The 18498-nt window shown below is 56.8% G+C and overlaps 1 protein-coding gene across 3 annotated transcripts in view; it reads right to left on the bottom strand.

The window, feature by feature from the left end:
- The window catches only part of arhgef6 (Rac/Cdc42 guanine nucleotide exchange factor (GEF) 6), a 250702-nt gene that overhangs the window by 97702 nt on the left and 134502 nt on the right, over window positions 1-18498 (bottom strand). For all 3 annotated transcript variants that reach the window (XM_072505979.1, XM_072505977.1, XM_072505978.1), the window contains one exon: window positions 2811-2906. In XM_072505979.1, the coding sequence (XP_072362080.1) occupies window positions 2811-2906 (96 nt within the window). The remainder of the gene's footprint in view (window positions 1-2810; window positions 2907-18498) is intronic.

The raw sequence follows: 18498 nt of genomic DNA, 5'->3' as shown, positions 1-18498 counted from the left end.
TAGGGGATTTTCACAGTAACTTCATTGCAGTGTTAATGTAAGCCTACCTGTGACAATAAAGATTATTAATTATTATTATTGAAGAGAATCGGTAAAAGAACCAGAGACAGAGATGGAGAAATATTCCTGTGGGTAATTCTCAATCACCTTTCATAAAATGTCAAACATTAATTTTCCTGCACACATAACATCTTGCCTTATTTTTCCTGGTATACACACTGCAACATTCCCTGCTCATTCACCAAACAATTCACAACCGGCTTCCAGCACCATCTGTTCTGACAAAGTCCCTTCTCCTTAAATAGCCTGCCATCTGCCTTAGAGGAAGAAAATACAAATGCTTTCGGAAGCTTGTGGTTCAGAAAACACAAGCCAGTACATCAAGTGTGTCATTAACTGTTTAAGCAGAGAACACACAACAATTAAAATTGTGCATGACCGACTGATCGGTGGTCATCATTCTGCTATCTCCCCTGTCCCCTCACTCTGCGAGGCTACCCCATTTCCGAGGGTTCTGCTTGCTCCCTGTGGTGCGGTGCTCCCCGAAGTTGCAGCTTTTATTAATCTGCAATTCTTTACTCCTCAATGTCATTGGGATATTGAACCAAGGGGTGCACATCAAAGCAGCCAGAACTGTCTTTACCCCAACCATCTAACCGGGAGCACTGGACACCATCAAGTCAATGGAATCCTGAGTGCGTTTCACTTCTGTGATCCTGGAAATCTTCAATGCAGCGGAGTCACCCTGACCAACCAGACTGCGTCCGTTGTCGAGGAGTGTCCACTGACTTCAACTTGAAGTTGAAATTAGAGAACTCTATCCAGTCACTGAGCAGCTTCTGCTTGGCTCTGTGACGATGCAGCAGCTAACTCAGTAATTAATGCAATCCCGATGTTTGCTCCCTGTGTCATTTGGTTGTGGAGAGGGAGGGGGTTCAATCTAAACCTCGCTGTCAATCGGCCAACTGAAAACAAGACAAGCTGGGGCCGGTGCTGCCAAGTTCCTGCTCTTCGTGGACCAGGTACTGAGTGGCGAGCCGGAAAGGAAGAGGCTTGACAACCTGAGTCCACAGGTTTACGCTGATTTGCAATGAGTTTGCCAAGTGGACCGTGCCTCCCCAGGGCGATGGAAGCAGGGTCAATAATAACTTTCAATCGGGAACTGGATTAAAAAGCTTGAAGGGGAGAAATCTGCAGTGGGTGGGGATTAATTATGTAGCTCTTTCCGGGGGCCAGTACAGACAGGACTGGCTGAACCATCTTCCTCTGTGTTGTATCAGTCTGATTCTCTCAGTGTGGTGGGTTTGAGTGGCCCAGGTGACTTTAGGAATGTGGTTGACAAAGTTCTTCCCCTGAGGATCTTCCTCACCTTATGGCTTGGGTATTACCCTCGCTCCCGGTGGGGTTAAAATCCAGTGGGTGGCCATCCCGCTGACTAGTTGCCCACTCCGGACCTGGTTAATTAATGGCCGCTGAAGGGGTTCGTCCACCACCGCCAATATTCTATCCCAGGCAGGAGTGGCCCACATTGTGTGGAAAGCCTGGTCACAGGCCAGGCAAATGGAGGGGTCCTCCTTTGGGGGTCCTCTGAGCCCATCAGAGGTTCCCCACCCCCAAGGTCAGCCCGTGTCTCTCCCCCCCCCCCCCCCCCCCCCCCCCAGGTCACCCTGCCCCCACACTCCCAACCCACCGCCTTGCGTCTTGAATCTGCCCCACCCCCTCCCGCCGCTCACTCCACTAGGAGAGGTTGGTTGGCACTGGGAGACCCCAAACCTGCCCAGGCTCCTCAACATGGCGTTAACGTCCTGTCAATCGCATTGTTCCGGTTAAGAGAAACATGTGCTGACTATTAATTGTCTTTTGAGGACAGACGGATGGGGGACAGCTGGGACACTGGGTTTAGTGGGGCGAGAGCTGTGACTGAACATGTCAATAAACTCTCTCAACAAAGAAAGATTCTGTGTCTTGGATTCAGCCTCTCCAATAAGCCTGGATCCTATGAACATGATGGGATCAGGAGGAAGCCATTCGGCCCTTCGAATTCCCAGCTGGAGCTGCTGGGACTAGAGCTGCCGGTCATCAGATTGGTCAAAGGTGAGACTTCCTCCCTGGACAAGTACAAACGTCTCGCCTCGAAGTGATTAACGCTGCTCCCAGTGTTACACAGCCGTGGGCAGCCCTCAGGATTGTGAATGGACTCCCCACCGACCTTCCAATCCCAGCGGGCGAGGGCTGGGGCACTCTGTAAAACCCAGCCCCGGGTGTGGCTCTCGTGTAGACTGAATGATAGAGATTGATCACTGCAATTGGTCAATTATTGTTGCGTAATGTGATTGGCAGGATTGAAGTTGAATTATACTGAGCTGGTCCATTAAACTCAGGGTAACAGCTGTACAAACAGCTCTCTGATGGCATTTATAAAAAGATTATATGAATTCACAGCAGGCTGATTCTCCATGCGAATCTGCACATTATCATTTGTCTAGGTGACAGGCGGGTCTGCACCTACTCCTTGAACTGGATGAATTGGGACGTCTGAACAAAGGGATTAGGGTTGGGGCGGATAGACAGACAACACATCCAGTTAGAGAGAGGGGAAAATTAGGAGCCCTAACACACTGACGCGCGCGCGCGCACACGCACGGGCGCGCACACGCACGGACGCGCACACGCACGGACGGACGGACGCACGCACGGACGGACGGACACACAGACAGAATGTAAAACCAAGCTAATAATAAATGAGTTATCTAAAAAAAAAAGCCAAATAGCACTGGGGGGTCCCAATGAAGCTCTGGAGGTCAACATACTTTGTACACTCCTCCAACGCCTGGTACAGGCTTTGCTGAAATGTGCTGATTTCCTCCAAGTTCCCTTTCAACACGCCAATGTCAGCAGCAGATAATCTGAAAACAAAAGCCAAGAAAACATGAAGAGTAGAATCGACCAATTGGGGAAATCAATCAATGAAGCCCCATGATTAAAAATGTCACTAAAAAGACAGAACTGGGATGAGAGATGGTTCTCCTTAGAGCAGGGTAAGGAGAGAGGCACTCGATATCAGCAAGGGTTTTGACAGAATAAATAAGGATTAGCAGTTACAGGTTGAGTACAGAGGGCACAAATTTAAGATAATTCGCAAAAAGAACCAGAGGCAACGTAAGGAGAAAAGATTTGTGATTTGGAACAAGCTGCCTGCAAGGGTCGTGGACGCAGATTCAGTCGTAACTTTCAAAATGAGAATGGGTTAATTCCTTGAAAAGCAGAAATTTATAGGGCAAAGAGCCAGCACAGAGATGATGGGCCAAGTGGCCTCCTTCTCTGCTGTATGATTCTATGGGTCTTTTCTCTGCTTTCGATTCTCCACGTAGCTTGGATCATTGTACACAAGGGATCACTGTTTGAAAATAAGGGGTCTCCCCTTCGAGACACAGAGGAGCAAGAATTTCTATCTCTCAGAGGGTCGGGTGTCTCTGAAACTCTCTTTCTCAAAAAGCAGTGGAAGCAGAATCTTTCACTATTTCGAAAACTTTGACAAAGGGTCATCTGGAGTCGAACGTTCGCTCTTTTCTCTCCCTACAGAGGCTGTCAGACCTGCTGAGATTTTCCAGCATTTTCTCTTTTGGTTTCAGATTCCAGCATCCGCAGTAATTTGCTTTTATTTATTGGAGGAAATAAGTTGGATGCCAAAAGCATGGCTAAGGAGCTGAGGTTGGCAATTTCTCCTCAAAATCTGGGCATCCCTGGCACTTATTACCTATCCTCAGTTGCCTTGAGAAGATGGTGATGTGGAGACATTGCCACTGTCTGTATTCTTTACAGTTTGTTACAACCGAGTATCTTGCTCAGCCACCAGAGGGCAGCTAAGAGTCAAACATGGGCGGCACACGGCACAGTGGTTAGCATTGCTGCCTACGGCGCCGAGGACCCAGGTTCGAATTCCAGCCCTGGGTCACTACCCGTGTGGAGTTTGCACATTCTCCCAGTGTCTGCGTGGGTTCCACCCCCACAACCCAAAGATGGTTAGGTGTATTGACCACGCTAAATTGCCCCTTAATTGGAAAAAAATAATTGGGTACACTAAATCTATTTTAAAAAGAGTCAAACACATTGTTGTGGGTCTGGAGTCACATGTAGACCAGGCGAGGTACGGACAGCAGAGTGCCTTCCCCAAAGGGCAATTCAGCACCTTTGCAGTTACCTTTACCAAGGCCAGATTTTAATTTCCAGACTAAACTGAATTGAAATTCTGGATTATTGGTGCAATAAGGTAGGAGTTCAGGTTAGTGATGAGGTGGATTGTTACAGAAAACAAAAGGAAGCAATAGAAGGTCATATTGCATCAAGGAATCCAACAAGAGGAGGGAAATTTGTCTCCAAATGCACAAAGCATTTGGAATAAAATGAATGAGTTAACAGCACATATAGAAACAAAGAGAATGATTTGGTGACGATGACTGAGACATGGGGCACAATTCTCCCATCGGGAGTCTGAGTGCCGATGCCGGAGTGAAAACCGGAGTGTTCCACTCCGGCGTCGGAGCCCGCTCCCAGCCCCCTATTCTCCCGCCCCCGGGGGTCGAGGAGAGGCGTCGCGTCATCTACGCGCGCCGGGCCTTGGCGCCGCGTAAATGCAGTCACCCGCGCATGCGCGGTTGCCGTCCTGTCCGAGGCCGCCCCGCAAGAAGATGTCGGATGGATCTTGCGGGGCGGCAGAGGAAAGGAGGTCCTCCTTCAGAGAGGCCGGCCCGCCGATCGGTGGGCCAGACCCCATTTGAACCCCCCCCCCCTCCCCCACAGGCCGCACCCCCCCAGCGTTCCTGTGCTGTTCCCGCCGGCAGCGACCAGGTGTGGATGCGCCAGCGGTAAGCCGTCGTATGGGCAGGCCGCTCGGCCCGCCAGAGAATCGCCAGAGTGGGCAGAGCTACAGAATCGAGCGGTGAGAATTGAAACCAGCTGCTTCGCGGATTCGAGACTTTTCAGCGGGAATGCAGCTGTTGCAGTGGGCGGGGCTGCTTCGCGGATTCGAGACTTTTCGGCGGGAATGCAGCTGTTGCAGTGGGCGGAGCTGCTGCGCGGATTCGAGTCTGTTCGGCGGGAATGCAGCTGTTGCAGTGGGCGGGGCTGCTTCGCGGATTCGAGTCTGTTCGGCGGGAATGCAGCTGTTGCAGTGGGCGGAGCTGCTGCGCGGATTCGAGTCTGTGTCGGGAATGCAGCTGGAGTGGGCGGAGCTGCTGCGCGGATTCGAGTCTGTCCGTCAGGAATGCAGCTGTTGCAGTGGGCGGAGCTGCTGCGCGGATTCGAGTCTGTTCGGCGGGAATGCAGCTGTTGCAGTGGGCGGAGCTGCTGCGCGGATTCGAGTCTGTTCGGCGGGAATGCAGCTGTTGCAGTGGGCGGAGCTGCTGCGCGGATTCGAGTCTGTCCGGCGGGAATGCAGCTGTTGCAGTGGGCGGAGCTGCTGCGCGGATTCGAGTCTTTCCGGCGGGAATGCAGCTGGAGTGGGCGGAGCTGCTGCGCGGATTCGAGTCTGTTCGGCGGGAATGCAGCTGTTGCAGTGGGCGGAGCTGCTGTGCGGATTCGAGTCTGCGTCGGGAATGCAGCTGTTGCAGTGGGCGGAGCTGCTGCGCGGATTCGAGTCTGCGTCGGGAATGCAGCTGTTGCAGTGAGCGGAGCTGCTGTGCGGATTCGAGTCTGCGTCGGGAATGCAGCTGTTGCAGTGGGCGGAGCTGCTGCGCGGATTCGAGTCTGCGTCGGGAATGCAGCTGTTGCAGTGGGCGGAGCTGCTGCGCGGATTCGAGACTTTTCGGCGGGAATGCAGCTGTTGCAGTGGGCGGAGCTGCTGCGCGGATTCGAGACTTTTCGGCGGGAATGCAGCTGTTGCAGTGGGCGGAGCTGCTGCGCGGATTCGAGTCTGTCCGGCGGGAATGCAGCTGTTGCAGTGGGCGGAGCTGCTGCGCGGATTCGAGTCTGTCCGGCGGGAATGCAGCTGTTGCAGTGGGCGGAGCTGCTGCGCGGATTCGAGTCTTTCCGGCGGGAATGCAGCTGGAGTGGGCGGAGCTGCTGCGCGGATTCGAGTCTGTCCGGCGGGAATGCAGCTGTTGCAGTGGGCGGAGCTGCTGCGCGGATTCGAGACTTTTCGGCGGGAATGCAGCTGTTGCAGTGGGCGGAGCTGCTGCGCGGATTCGAGACTTTTCGGCGGGAATGCAGCTGTTGCAGTGGGCGGAGCTGCTGCGCGGATTCGAGTCTGTACGTCGGGAATGCAGCTGTTGCAGTGGGCGGGGCTGCTGCGCGGATTCGAGTCTGTCCGGCGGGAATGCAGCTGTTGCAGTGGGCGGAGCTGCTGTGCGGATTCGAGTCTGCGTCGGGAATGCAGCTGGAGTGGGCGGAGCTGCTGCGCGGATTCGAGTCTGCGTCGGGAATGCAGCTGGAGTGGGCGGAGCTGCTGTGCGGATTCGAGTCTGTCCGGCGGGAATGCAGCTGGTGTGGGCGGGGCTGCTGCGCGGATTCGAGTCTGTTCGGCGGGAATGCAGCTGGAGTGGGCGGAGCTGCTGTGCGGATTCGAGTCTGTTCGGCGGGAATGCAGCTGTTGCAGTGAGCGGAGCTGCTGCGCGGATTCGAGTCTGTTCGGCGGGAATGCAGCTGTTGCAGTGGGCGGGGCTGCTGCGTGGATTCGAGTCTGCGTCGGGAATGCAGCTGTTGCAGTGGGCGGAGCTGCTGCGTGGATTCGAGTCTGTTCGGCGGGAATGCAGCTGTTGCAGTGGGCGGGGCTGCTGCGCGTATTCGAGTCTGCGTCGGGAATGCAGCTGTTGCAGTGGGCGGTGCTGCTGCGCGTATTCGAGTCTGTCCGTCGGGAATGCAGCTGTTGCAGTGGGCGGAGCTGCTGCGCGTATTCGAGTCTGCGTCGGGAATGCAGCTGTTGCAGTGGGCGGTGCTGCTGCGCGTATTCGAGTCTGCGTCGGGAATGCAGCTGTTGCAGTGGGCGGGGCTGCTGCGCGGATTCGAGTCTGTCCGGCGGGAATGCAGCTGTTGCAGTGGGCGGAGCTGCTGCGTGGATTCGAGTCTGTTCGGCGGGAATGCAGCTGTTGCAGTGAGCGGAGCTGCTGCGCGGATTCGAGTCTGCGTCGGGAATGCAGCTGTTGCAGTGGGCGGAGCTGCTGCGCGGATTCGAGTCTGTCCGTCGGGAATGCAGCTGTTGCAGTGGGCGGGGCTGCTGCGCGGATTCGAGTCTGTTCGGCGGGAATGCAGCTGGAGTGGGCGGAGCTGCTGCGCGGATTCGAGTCTGTCCGGCGGGAATGCAGCTGTTGCAGTGGGCGGAGCTGCTGTGCGGATTCGAGTCTGCGTCGGGAATGCAGCTGTTGCAGTGAGCGGAGCTGCTGCGCGGATTCGAGTCTGTCCGGCGGGAATGCAGCTGTTGCAGTGGGCGGAGCTGCTGCGCGGATTCGAGTCTGCGTCGGGAATGCAGCTGTTGCAGTGGGCGGAGCTGCTGTGCGGATTCGAGTCTGTGTCGGGAATGCAGCTGTTGCAGTGGGCGGGGCTGCTGCGTGGATTCGAGTCTGTGTCGGGAATGCAGCTGTTGCAGTGGGCGGAGCTGCTGTGCGGATTCGAGTCTGTGTCGGGAATGCAGCTGTTGCAGTGGGCGGGGCTGCTGCGTGGATTCGAGTCTGTGTCGGGAATGCAGCTGTTGCAGTGGGCGGGGCTGCTGCGCGGATTCGAGTCTGTCCGGCGGGAATGCAGCTGTTGCAGTGGGCGGAGCTGCTACGCGGATTCGAGTCTGCGTCGGGAATGCAGCTGTTGCAGTGGGCGGAGCTGCTGCGCGGATTCGAGTCTGCGTCGGGAATGCAGCTGGAGTGGGCGGAGCTGCTGCGCGGATTCGAGTCTGTCCGGCGGGAATGCAGCTGTTGCAGTGGGCGGAGCTGCTGCGCGGATTCGAGTCTGCGTCGGGAATGCAGCTGTTGCAGTGGGCGGAGCTGCTGCGCGGATTCGAGTCTGTCCGGCGGGAATGCAGCTGTTGCAGTGGGCGGGGCTGCTGCGCGGATTCGAGTCTGTCCGGCGGGAATGCAGCTGTTGCAGTGGGCGGAGCTGCTGCGCGGATTCGAGTCTGTCCGGCGGGAATGCAGCTGTTGCAGTGGGCGGAGCTGCTGCGCGGATTCGAGTCTGTCCGGCGGGAATGCAGCTGTTGCAGTGGGCGGAGCTGCTGCGCGGATTCGAGTCTGTCCGGCGGGAATGCAGCTGTTGCAGTGGGCGGAGCTGCTGCGCGGATTGAAGTCTGTCCGGCGGGAATGCAGCTGGAGTGGGCGGAGCTGCTGCGCGGATTCGAGTCTGTCCGGCGGGAATGCAGCTGTTGCAGTGGGCGGAGCTGCTGTGCGGATTCGAGTCTGCGTCGGGAATGCAGCTGTTGCAGTGGGCGGAGCTGCTGCGCGGATTCGAGTCTGTCCGGCGGGAATGCAGCTGTTGCAGTGGGCGGAGCTGCTGCGCGGATTCGAGTCTGTCCGGCGGGAATGCAGCTGTTGCAGTGGGCGGAGCTGCTGTGCGGATTCGAGTCTGCGTCGGGAATGCAGCTGGAGTGGGCGGAGCTGCTGCGCGGATTCGAGTCTGCGTCGGGAATGCAGCTGTTGCAGTGGGCGGGGCTGCTGTGCGGATTCGAGTCTGTCCGGCGGGAATGCAGCTGGTGTGGGCGGGGCTGCTGCGCGGATTCGAGTCTGTTCGGCGGGAATGCAGCTGGAGTGGGCGGAGCTGCTGTGCGGATTCGAGTCTGTTCGGCGGGAATGCAGCTGTTGCAGTGAGCGGAGCTGCTGCGCGGATTCGAGTCTGTTCGGCGGGAATGCAGCTGTTGCAGTGGGCGGGGCTGCTGCGTGGATTCGAGTCTGCGTCGGGAATGCAGCTGTTGCAGTGGGCGGAGCTGCTGCGTGGATTCGAGTCTGTTCGGCGGGAATGCAGCTGTTGCAGTGGGCGGGGCTGCTGCGCGTATTCGAGTCTGCGTCGGGAATGCAGCTGTTGCAGTGGGCGGAGCTGCTGCGTGGATTCGAGTCTGTTCGGCGGGAATGCAGCTGTTGCAGTGAGCGGAGCTGCTGCGCGGATTCGAGTCTGCGTCGGGAATGCAGCTGTTGCAGTGGGCGGAGCTGCTGCGCGGATTCGAGTCTGTTCGGCGGGAATGCAGCTGTTGCAGTGGGCGGGGCTGCTGCGCGGATTCGAGTCTGTTCGGCGGGAATGCAGCTGGAGTGGGCGGAGCTGCTGCGTGGATTCGAGTCTGTGTCGGGAATGCAGCTGTTGCAGTGAGCGGAGCTGCTGCGCGGATTCGAGTCTGTCCGGCGGGAATGCAGCTGTTGCAGTGGGCGGAGCTGCTGCGCGGATTCGAGTCTGTCCGGCGGGAATGCAGCTGGAGTGGGCGGAGCTGCTGCGCGGATTCGAGTCTGCGTCGGGAATGCAGCTGTTGCAGTGGGCGGGGCTGCTGCGCGGATTCGAGTCTGTCCGGCGGGAATGCAGCTGTTGCAGTGGGCGGAGCTGCTGCGCGGATTCGAGTCTGTCCGGCGGGAATGCAGCTGTTGCAGTGGGCGGAGCTGCTGCGCGGATTCGAGTCTGTCCGGCGGGAATGCAGCTGTTGCAGTGGGCGGAGCTGCTGCGCGGATTGAAGTCTGTCCGGCGGGAATGCAGCTGGAGTGGGCGGAGCTGCTGCGCGGATTCGAGTCTGTCCGGCGGGAATGCAGCTGTTGCAGTGGGCGGAGCTGCTGTGCGGATTCGAGTCTGCGTCGGGAATGCAGCTGTTGCAGTGGGCGGAGCTGCTGCGCGGATTCGAGTCTGTCCGGCGGGAATGCAGCTGTTGCAGTGGGCGGAGCTGCTGTGCGGATTCGAGTCTGCGTCGGGAATGCAGCTGTTGCAGTGGGCGGAGCTGCTGCGCGGATTCGAGTCTGTCCGGCGGGAATGCAGCTGTTGCAGTGGGCGGAGCTGCTGTGCGGATTCGAGTCTGCGTCGGGAATGCAGCTGTTGCAGTGGGCGGGGCTGCTGCGCGGATTCGAGTCTGTCCGGCGGGAATGCAGCTGTTGCAGTGGGCGGAGCTGCTGCGCGGATTCGAGTCTGTCCGGCGGGAATGCAGCTGGAGTGGGCGGGGCTGCTGCGCGGATTCGAGTCTGTCCGGCGGGAATGCAGCTGTTGCAGTGGGCGGGGCTGCTGCGCGGATTCGAGTCTGCGTCGGGAATGCAGCTGTTGCAGTGGGCGGAGCTGCTGCGCGGATTCGAGTCTGTCCGGCGGGAATGCAGCTGTTGCAGTGGGCGGAGCTGCTGCGCGGATTCGAGTCTGCGTCGGGAATGCAGCTGTTGCAGTGGGCGGGGCTGCTACGCGGATTCGAGTCTCCGTCGGGAATGCAGCTGTTGCAGTGGGCGGAGCTGCTGCGCGGATTCGAGTCTGTCCGGCGGGAATGCAGCTGTTGCAGTGGGCGGAGCTGCTGCGTGGATTCGAGTCTGTTCGGCGGGAATGCAGCTGGAGTGGGCGGGGCTGCTGCGTGGATTCGAGTCTGTCCGTCGGGAATGCAGCTGTTGCAGTGGGCGGAGCTGCTGCGCGGATTCGAGTCTGCGTCGGGAATGCAGCTGTTGCAGTGGGCGGAGCTGCTGCGCGGATTCGAGTCTCCGTCGGGAATGCAGCTGTTGCAGTGGGCGGAGCTGCTGCGCGGATTCGAGTCTGTCCGGCGGGAATGCAGCTGGAGTGGGCGGTGCTGCTGCGCGGATTCGAGTCTGCGTCGGGAATGCAGCTGTTGCAGTGGGCGGAGCTGCTGCGCGGATTCGAGTCTGTTCGGCGGGAATGCAGCTGTTGCAGTGGGCGGAGCTGCTGCGCGGATTCGAGTCTGCGTCGGGAATGCAGCTGTTGCAGTGGGCGGGGCTGCTGCGCGGATTCGAGTCTGCGTCAGGAATGCAGCTGGAGTGGGCGGAGCTGCTGCGCGGATTCGAGTCTGTGTCGGGAATGCAGCTGTTGCAGTGGGCGGAGCTGCTGCGTGGATTCGAGTCTGCGTCGGGAATGCAGCTGTTGCAGTGGGCGGTGCTGCTGCGCGGATTCGAGTCTGTTCGGCGGGAATGCAGCTGTTGCAGTGGGCGGAGCTGCTGCGCGGATTCGAGTCTGCGTCGGGAATGCAGCTGTTGCAGTGGGCGGGGCTGCTGCGCGGATTCGAGTCTGCGTCAGGAATGCAGCTGTTGCAGTGGGCGGAGCTGCTGCGCGGATTCGAGTCTGCGTCGGGAATCCAGCTGTTGCAGTGGGCGGAGCTGCTGCGCGGATTCGAGTCTGCGTCGGGAATCCAGCTGTTGCAGTGGGCGGAGCTGCTGCGCGGATTCGAGTCTGCGTCGGGAATGCAGCTGTTGCAGTGGGCGGTGCTGCTGCGTGGATTCGAGTCTGCGTCGGGAATGCAGCTGTTGCAGTGGGCGGTGCTGCTGCGCGGATTCGAGTCTGCGTCGGGAATGCAGCTGGAGTGGGCGGGGTTGCTGCGCGGATTCGAGTCTGCGTCGGGAATGCAGCTGTTGCAGTGGGCGGAGCTGCTGCGCGGATTCGAGTCTGTCCGGCGGGAATGCAGCTGTTGCAGTGGGCGGAGCTGCTGCGCGGATTCGAGTCTGTCCGGCGGGAATGCAGCTGTTGCAGTGGGCGGAGCTGCTGCGCGGATTGAAGTCTGTCCGGCGGGAATGCAGCTGGAGTGGGCGGAGCTGCTGCGCGGATTCGAGTCTGCGTCGGGAATGCAGCTGTTGCAGTGGGCGGAGCTGCTGCGCGGATTCGAGTCTTTCCGGCGGGAATCCAGCTGTTGTAGTGGGCGGAGCTGCTGCGCGGATTCGAGTCTGCGTCGGGAATGCAGCTGTTGCAGTGGGCGGAGCTGCTGCGCGGATTCGAGTCTGCGTCAGGAATGCAGCTGTTGCAGTGGGCGGTGCTGCTGCGTGGATTCGAGTCTGCGTCGGGAATGCAGCTGTTGCAGTGGGCGGTGCTGCTTCGCGGATTCGAGTCTGCGTCAGGAATGCAGCTGTTGCAGTGAGCGGGGCTGCTACGCGGATTCGAGTCTGTCCGGCGGGAATGCAGCTGTTGCAGTGGGCGGTGCTGCTGCGCGGATTCGAGTCTGTTCGGCGGGAATGCAGCTGTTGCAGTGGGCGGAGCTGCTGCGTGGATTCGAGTCTGCGTCGGGAATGCAGCTGTTGCAGTGGGCGGAGCTGCTGCGCGGATTCGAGTCTGCGTCGGGAATGCAGCTGTTGCAGTGGGTGGAGCTGCTGCGCGGATTCGAGTCTGTTCGGCGGGAATGCAGCTGTTGCAGTGGGCGGAGCTGCTGTGCGGATTCGAGTCTGTTCGGCGGGAATGCAGCTGTTGCAGTGGGCGGAGCTGCTGTGCGGATTCGAGTCTGCGTCGGGAATGCAGCTGTTGCAGTGGGCGGGGCTGCTGCACGGATTCGAGTCTGCGTCGGGAATGCAGCTGTTGCAGTGGGTGGAGCTGCTGTGCGGATTCGAGTCTGCGTCGGGAATGCAGCTGGAGTGGGCGGAGCTGCTGCACGGATTCGAGTCTGCGTCGGGAATGCAGCTGTTGCAGTGGGCGGGGCTGCTGCGCGGATTCGAGTCTGCGTCAGGAATGCAGCTGTTGCAGTGGGCGGAGCTGCTGCGCGGATTCGAGTCTGTCCGGCGGGAATGCAGCTGTTGCAGTGGGCGGAGCTGCTGCGCGGATTCGAGTCTGTCCGTCGGGAATGCAGCTGTTGCAGTGGGCGGGGCTGCTGCGCGGATTCGAGTCTGTCCGGCGGGAATGCAGCTGGAGTGGGCGGAGCTGCTGCGCGGATTCGAGTCTGTTCGGCGGGAATGCAGCTGTTGCAGTGGGCGGAGCTGCTGCGCGGATTCGAGTCTGTCCGGCGGGAATGCAGCTGTTGCAGTGGGCGGGGCTGCTGCGCGGATTCGAGTCTGCGTCAGGAATGCAGCTGTTGCAGTGGGCGGAGCTGCTGCGCGGATTCGAGTCTGTCCGGCGGGAATGCAGCTGTTGCAGTGGGCGGAGCTGCTGCGCGGATTCGAGTCTGTCCGTCGGGAATGCAGCTGTTGCAGTGGGCGGGGCTGCTGCGCGGATTCGAGTCTGCGTCAGGAATGCAGCTGTTGCAGTGGGCGGAGCTGCTGCGCGGATTCGAGTTTGTCCGGCGGGAATGCAGCTGTTGCAGTGGGCGGGGCTGCTGCGCGGATTCGAGTCTGCGTCGGGAATGCAGCTGTTGCAGTGGGCGGAGCTGCTGCGCGGATTCGAGTCTGTCCGGCGGGAATGCAGCTGGAGTGGGCGGGGCTGCTGCGCGGATTCGAGTCTGTCCGGCGGGAATGCAGCTGTTGCAGTGGGCGGGGCTGCTGCGCGGATTCGAGTCTGTCCGGCGGGAATGCAGCTGGAGTGGGCGGTGCTGCTGCGCGGATTCGAGTCTGCGTCGGGAATGCAGCTGTTGCAGTGGGCGGGGCTGCTGCGCGGATTCGAGTCTGTCCGGCGGGAATGCAGCTGTTGCAGTGGGCGGAGCTGCTGCGCGGATTCGAGTCTGCGTCGGGAATGCAGCTGTTGCAGTGGGCGGGGCTGCTGCGCGGATTCGAGTCTGTCCGGCGGGAATGCAGCTGGAGTGGGCGGAGCAGCTTCGCGGATTCGATCTTTCCGGCGGGAATGCAGCTGGAGTGGGCGGAGCTGCTGCGCGGATTCGATCTTTCCGGCGGGAATGCAGCTGGAGTGGGCGGAGCTGCGGCCACAGGGTCTTTGGGGATAAATTTGAAGAGTGACATCACAGCAAAGCAGTGACCTGATTGGCCGGTAAGGAAAGTGCTCCAATTAGCAGTAGCTGGGAGAAATTTAACTCTTCCTGGGTTGGTAAGTATTGTGATTGGGAAGTAAAATCTTTATTCCTTTCACTTATTCATTATTTGATATTATAATTGTAATCATTTAAGGTAAAGTGTAAAAATGGCAGGAGATCCCAGACCCGTGTTATGCTCCTCGTGCTCAATGTGGGAGTTCAGGGGCGTGGCCGATTCCCCTGACTCCTTCATGTGCGGGAAGTGTGTCCAGCTGCAGCTCCTGTTAGACCGCATGACGGCTCTGGAGCTGCGGATGGACTCACTTTGGAGCATCCGCGATGCTGAGGAGGTCGTGGATAGCACGTTCAGTAAGTTGGTCACACCGCAGATTAGGATTGGTGAGGGAGACAGGGAATGGGTGACCAAAAGGCAGAGAAAGAGCAGGAAGGCAGTGCAGGTATCCCCTGCGGTCATCTCCCTCCAAAACAGGTATACTGTTTTGGATACTGTTGGGGGAGATGACGCATCAGGGGAAGGCAGTAGTAGCCAGGCTCATGGCACCGTGACTGGATCTGCTGCACAGAAGGGCGGGAAAAAGACTGGCAGGGCTATAGTCATAGGGAATTCAATCGTAAGGGGAGTAAGACTGGCATTTCTGTGGTCGAAAACGAGACTCCCGAATGGTATGTTGCCTCCCGGGTGCACGGTCAGGGATGTCTTAGATCGGCTGCAGGACATACTGAAGGGGGAGGATGAACAGTCAGTTGTCGTGGTGCATACAGGCACCAACGATATAGGTAAAAACAGGATGAGGTCCTACAATCAGAATTTAGGGAGTTAGGAGATAAGCTAAAATGTAGGGCCTCAAAGGTAGTGATCTCAGGATTGCTACCAGTGCCACGTGACAGTCAGAGTAGAAATTCAAGAATAGTCAGAATGAATAGGTGCAGAGATGGTGCAGGAGGGAGGGGTTCAGATTTTTGGGACATTGGAACCGGTTCTGGGGGCGGTGGGACTATTACAAATCAGATGGCCTACACCTGAGCAGGACTGGAACCAATGTCCTAGGGGGTGCTTTTGCTAACACTGTTGGGGAGGTTTTAAACTTATGTGGCAGGGGGATGGGAACCAGATTAGGAAGTTAGAGGTCAGTAAAGAGGCAGCAACTAAAGGCAGTAAGGTACCAGATAATAAACTCATTGTGACTAAGGGGAACAGTAGACAGGGAAGAGATGATGAACGCAAAGGGACAGGTGGTCTGAGGTGCATTTGTTTCAATGCGAGAAGTGTAGCAGGTAAGGCAGATGAACTTAAGGCTTGGATTAGTACCTGGGAATATGATGTTATTGGTATTACGGAGACTTGGTTGAGGGAAGGGCAAGATTGGCAACTAAATATCCCAGGGTATAGATGCTTCAGGAGGGATAGAGAGGGAGGTAAAAGAGGTGGAGGAGTTGCATCACTGGTCAGAGATAATATCACAGCTGCGATTAAGGAGGATTCGAGCACTGAGGCAATATGGTAGAGCTAAGAAAATGGAAGGGTGCAGTAACCTTGTTGGGACTTTACTACAGGCCTCCCAAAAGCGAGCGTGAAGTAGAGGTACAAATATGTAGACAGATTATAGAAAAATGTAGGAACAATAGGGTGGTCGTGATGGGAGATTTTAACTTCCCCAACATTGAATGGGACTCATGTTGTGTTGGAGGCGTAGATGGAGCAGAATTTGTAAGGAGCATCCAGGAGGTTTTTTTTAGAGCAGTGTGTAAATAGTCCAACTCGGGAAGGGGCCATACTGGTCCTGGTATTGGGGAATGATGCCTGCCAGGTGGTTGAAATTTCAGTCGGTGATTACTTTGGGAATAGCGATCACAATTCCCTAAGTTTTGGAATACTCATTGACAAAGACGAGAGTGGTCCTAAAGGAAGAGCGCTAAATTGGGGAAAAGATCAAGGAGAACAAAATTCGGCAGGAGCTAGGGAATGTGGATTGGGAGCAGCTGTTTAAGGGTAAATCCACATTTGAAATGTGGGAGTCTTTTAAGGAAAGGTTGATTAGAGTGCAGGACAGACATGTCCCTGTGCAAATGAGGGATAGAAACAGCAAGATTAGGGAACCATGGATGACGGGTGGAATTGTGAGACTAGCTAAGATGAAAAAGGAAGCATACATAAGATCTAGGCGACTTAAAACTGATGAAGCTTTGGAGCAAAATAGGGAAAGTAGGACAAATCTCAAACGTGCAATAAAGAGGGCTAAAAGGGGTCATGAAATATCTTTGGCTAACAGGGTTAAGGAAAATCCCAAAGCCTTTTATTCGTGTATAAGGAGCAAGAGGGTAACTAGAGAAAGGATTGGCCCACTCAAAGACAAAAGAGGGAATTTATGCGTGGAGTCAGAGGAAATGGGTGTGATTCTAAATGAGTACTTTGCATCGGTATTCACCGAGGAGAGGGACATGATGGATGTTGAGGTTAGGGATGGATGTTTAAATACTCTAGGTCAAGTCGGCATAAGGAAGGGGGAAGTTTTGGGTATTCTAAAAGGCACTAAGGTGGACAAGTCCCCAGGTCCGGATGGGATCTATCCCAGGTTACTGAGGGAAGCGAGGGACGAAATAGCTGGGGCTTTAACAGATATCTTTGCAGCATTCTTGAGCACGGGTGAGGTCCCGGAGGGCGGGAGAATTGCTAATGTTGTCCCTTTGTTTAAGAAGGGTAGCAGGGATAATCCAGGGAATTATAAACCTGTGAGCTTGATGTCAGTGGTAGGCAAACTGTTGGAGAAGATACTGAGGGATAGAATCTATTCACATTTGGAAGAAAATTGACTTATCAGTGATAGGCAGCATGGTTTTGTGCAGAGAATGTCATGTCTTACAAACCTAATAGAATTCTTTGAGGAAGTGACAAAGTTAATTGATGAGGGCAGGGCTGTAGATGTCATATACATGGACTTCAGTAAGGCGTTTGATAAAGTTTCCCATGGCAGGTTGATGGAAAAAGTTAAGTTGTATGGGGTTCAGGGTGTATTAGCTAGATGGATAAAGAACTGGCTGGGCAACAGGGGACAGAGAGTAGTGGTGGAAGGGAGTGTCTCAAAATGGAGAAAGGTGACTAGTGGTGTTCCACAGGGATCTGTGCTCGGACCACTGCTGTTTGTGATATACATAAATGATCTGGACGAAGGTATAGGTGGTCTGATTAGCAAGTTTGCAGATATACTAAGATTGGTGGAGTTGCAGATAGTGAGGAGGAGTTGGGCAGAGAAATGGCAGATGGAGTTCAATCCAGGCAAATGTGAGGTGATGCATTTTGGAAGATCCAATTCAAGAGCGAACTATACGGTAAATGAAAAAGTTCTGGGGAAAACTGATGTACAGAGAGATCTGGGAGTTCAGGTCCATTGTACCCTGAAGGTGGCAACGCAGGTCGATAGAGTGGTCAAGAAGGCATACAGCATGCTTGCCTTCATCGGACGGGGTATTGAGTACAGGAGTCGGCAGGTCATGTTACAGTTGTATAGGACTTTGGTTAGGCCACATTTGGAATACTGCGTGCAGTTCTGGTCGCCACATTACCAGAAGGATGTGGATGCTTTAGAGAGGGTGCAGAGGAGGTTCACCAGAAGGTTGCCTGGTATGGAGGGTGCTAGCTATGAAGAAAGGTTGAGTAGATTAGGATTGTTTTCGTTGGAAAGACGGAGGTTGAGGGGGGACCTGATTGAGGTCTACAAAATTATTAGGGGTATGGACAGGGTGGATAGCAACAAGTGGGGGTGTCAATTACAAGGGGTCACGATTTCAAGGTGAGAGGGGGAAAGTTTAAGGGAGATGTGTGTGGAAAGCTTTTTACGCAGAGGGTGGAGGGTGCCTGGAACGCTTTGCCAGCGGAGGTGGAAGAGGCGGGCACGATAGCGTCATTTAAGATATGTCTGGACAGATATATGAACGGGCGGGGAACAGAGGGAAGTAGATCCTTGGAAAATAGGCGACAGATTTAGATAAAGGATCTGGATCGGCGCAGGCTGGGAGGGCCGAAGGGCCTGTTCCTGTGCTGTAATTTTCTTTGTTCTATAAAAGAGTGGGAGTAGGGAGGGAGGGAGGGAGGGATGTAGGGAGGGATGGAGGAGTGTAGTGAGGGATGGAGGGGTGTAGGGGGGATGGACGGGTGTAGGGAGGGATGTAGGGAGGGAGTTAGGGATGTAGGAAGGGAGGGTCTAGGGAGGGAGCGATGGTGTCGGGAGGGTGTCGGGAGGAATGGACGGGTGTAGGGGGGATGGAGGGGTGTAGGGAGGGATGGAAGGGTGTAGGGGGGGTGGAGGGGTGTCGAGGGGATGGAGGGGTGTAGGGGGGATAGAGGGGTGTAGGGGGGATGGAGGGGTGTAGGGAGGGATGGAGGGGTGTAGGGGGATGGAGGGCGTAGGGGGATGGAGGGGTGTAGGGGGATGGAGGGGTGTAGGGGGATGGAGGGGTGTAGGGGGATGGAGGGGTGTAGGGGGATGGAGGGGTGTAGGGAGGGAGGAGGGGTGTAGGGAGGGAGGGAGGGTGTAGGGAGGGAGGGAGGGTGTAGGGAGGGAGGGAGGGTGTAGGGAGGGAGGGAGGGTGTAGGGAGGGAGGGAGGGTGTAGGGAGGGAGGGAGGGTGTAGGGAGGGAGGGAGGGTGTAGGGAGGGAGGGAGGGTGTAGGGAGGGTGTAGGGAGGGAGGGTGTAGGGAGGGAGGGAGGGAGGGTGTAGGGAGGGAGGGAGGGT

This window comes from Scyliorhinus torazame, chromosome 5, assembly GCF_047496885.1.
Source record: "Scyliorhinus torazame isolate Kashiwa2021f chromosome 5, sScyTor2.1, whole genome shotgun sequence".
NCBI lineage: Eukaryota > Metazoa > Chordata > Chondrichthyes > Carcharhiniformes > Scyliorhinidae > Scyliorhinus > Scyliorhinus torazame.
The sequence above is the reverse complement of the archived record's forward strand: the minus strand, read 5'-3'. Positions and strand labels throughout refer to the sequence as shown.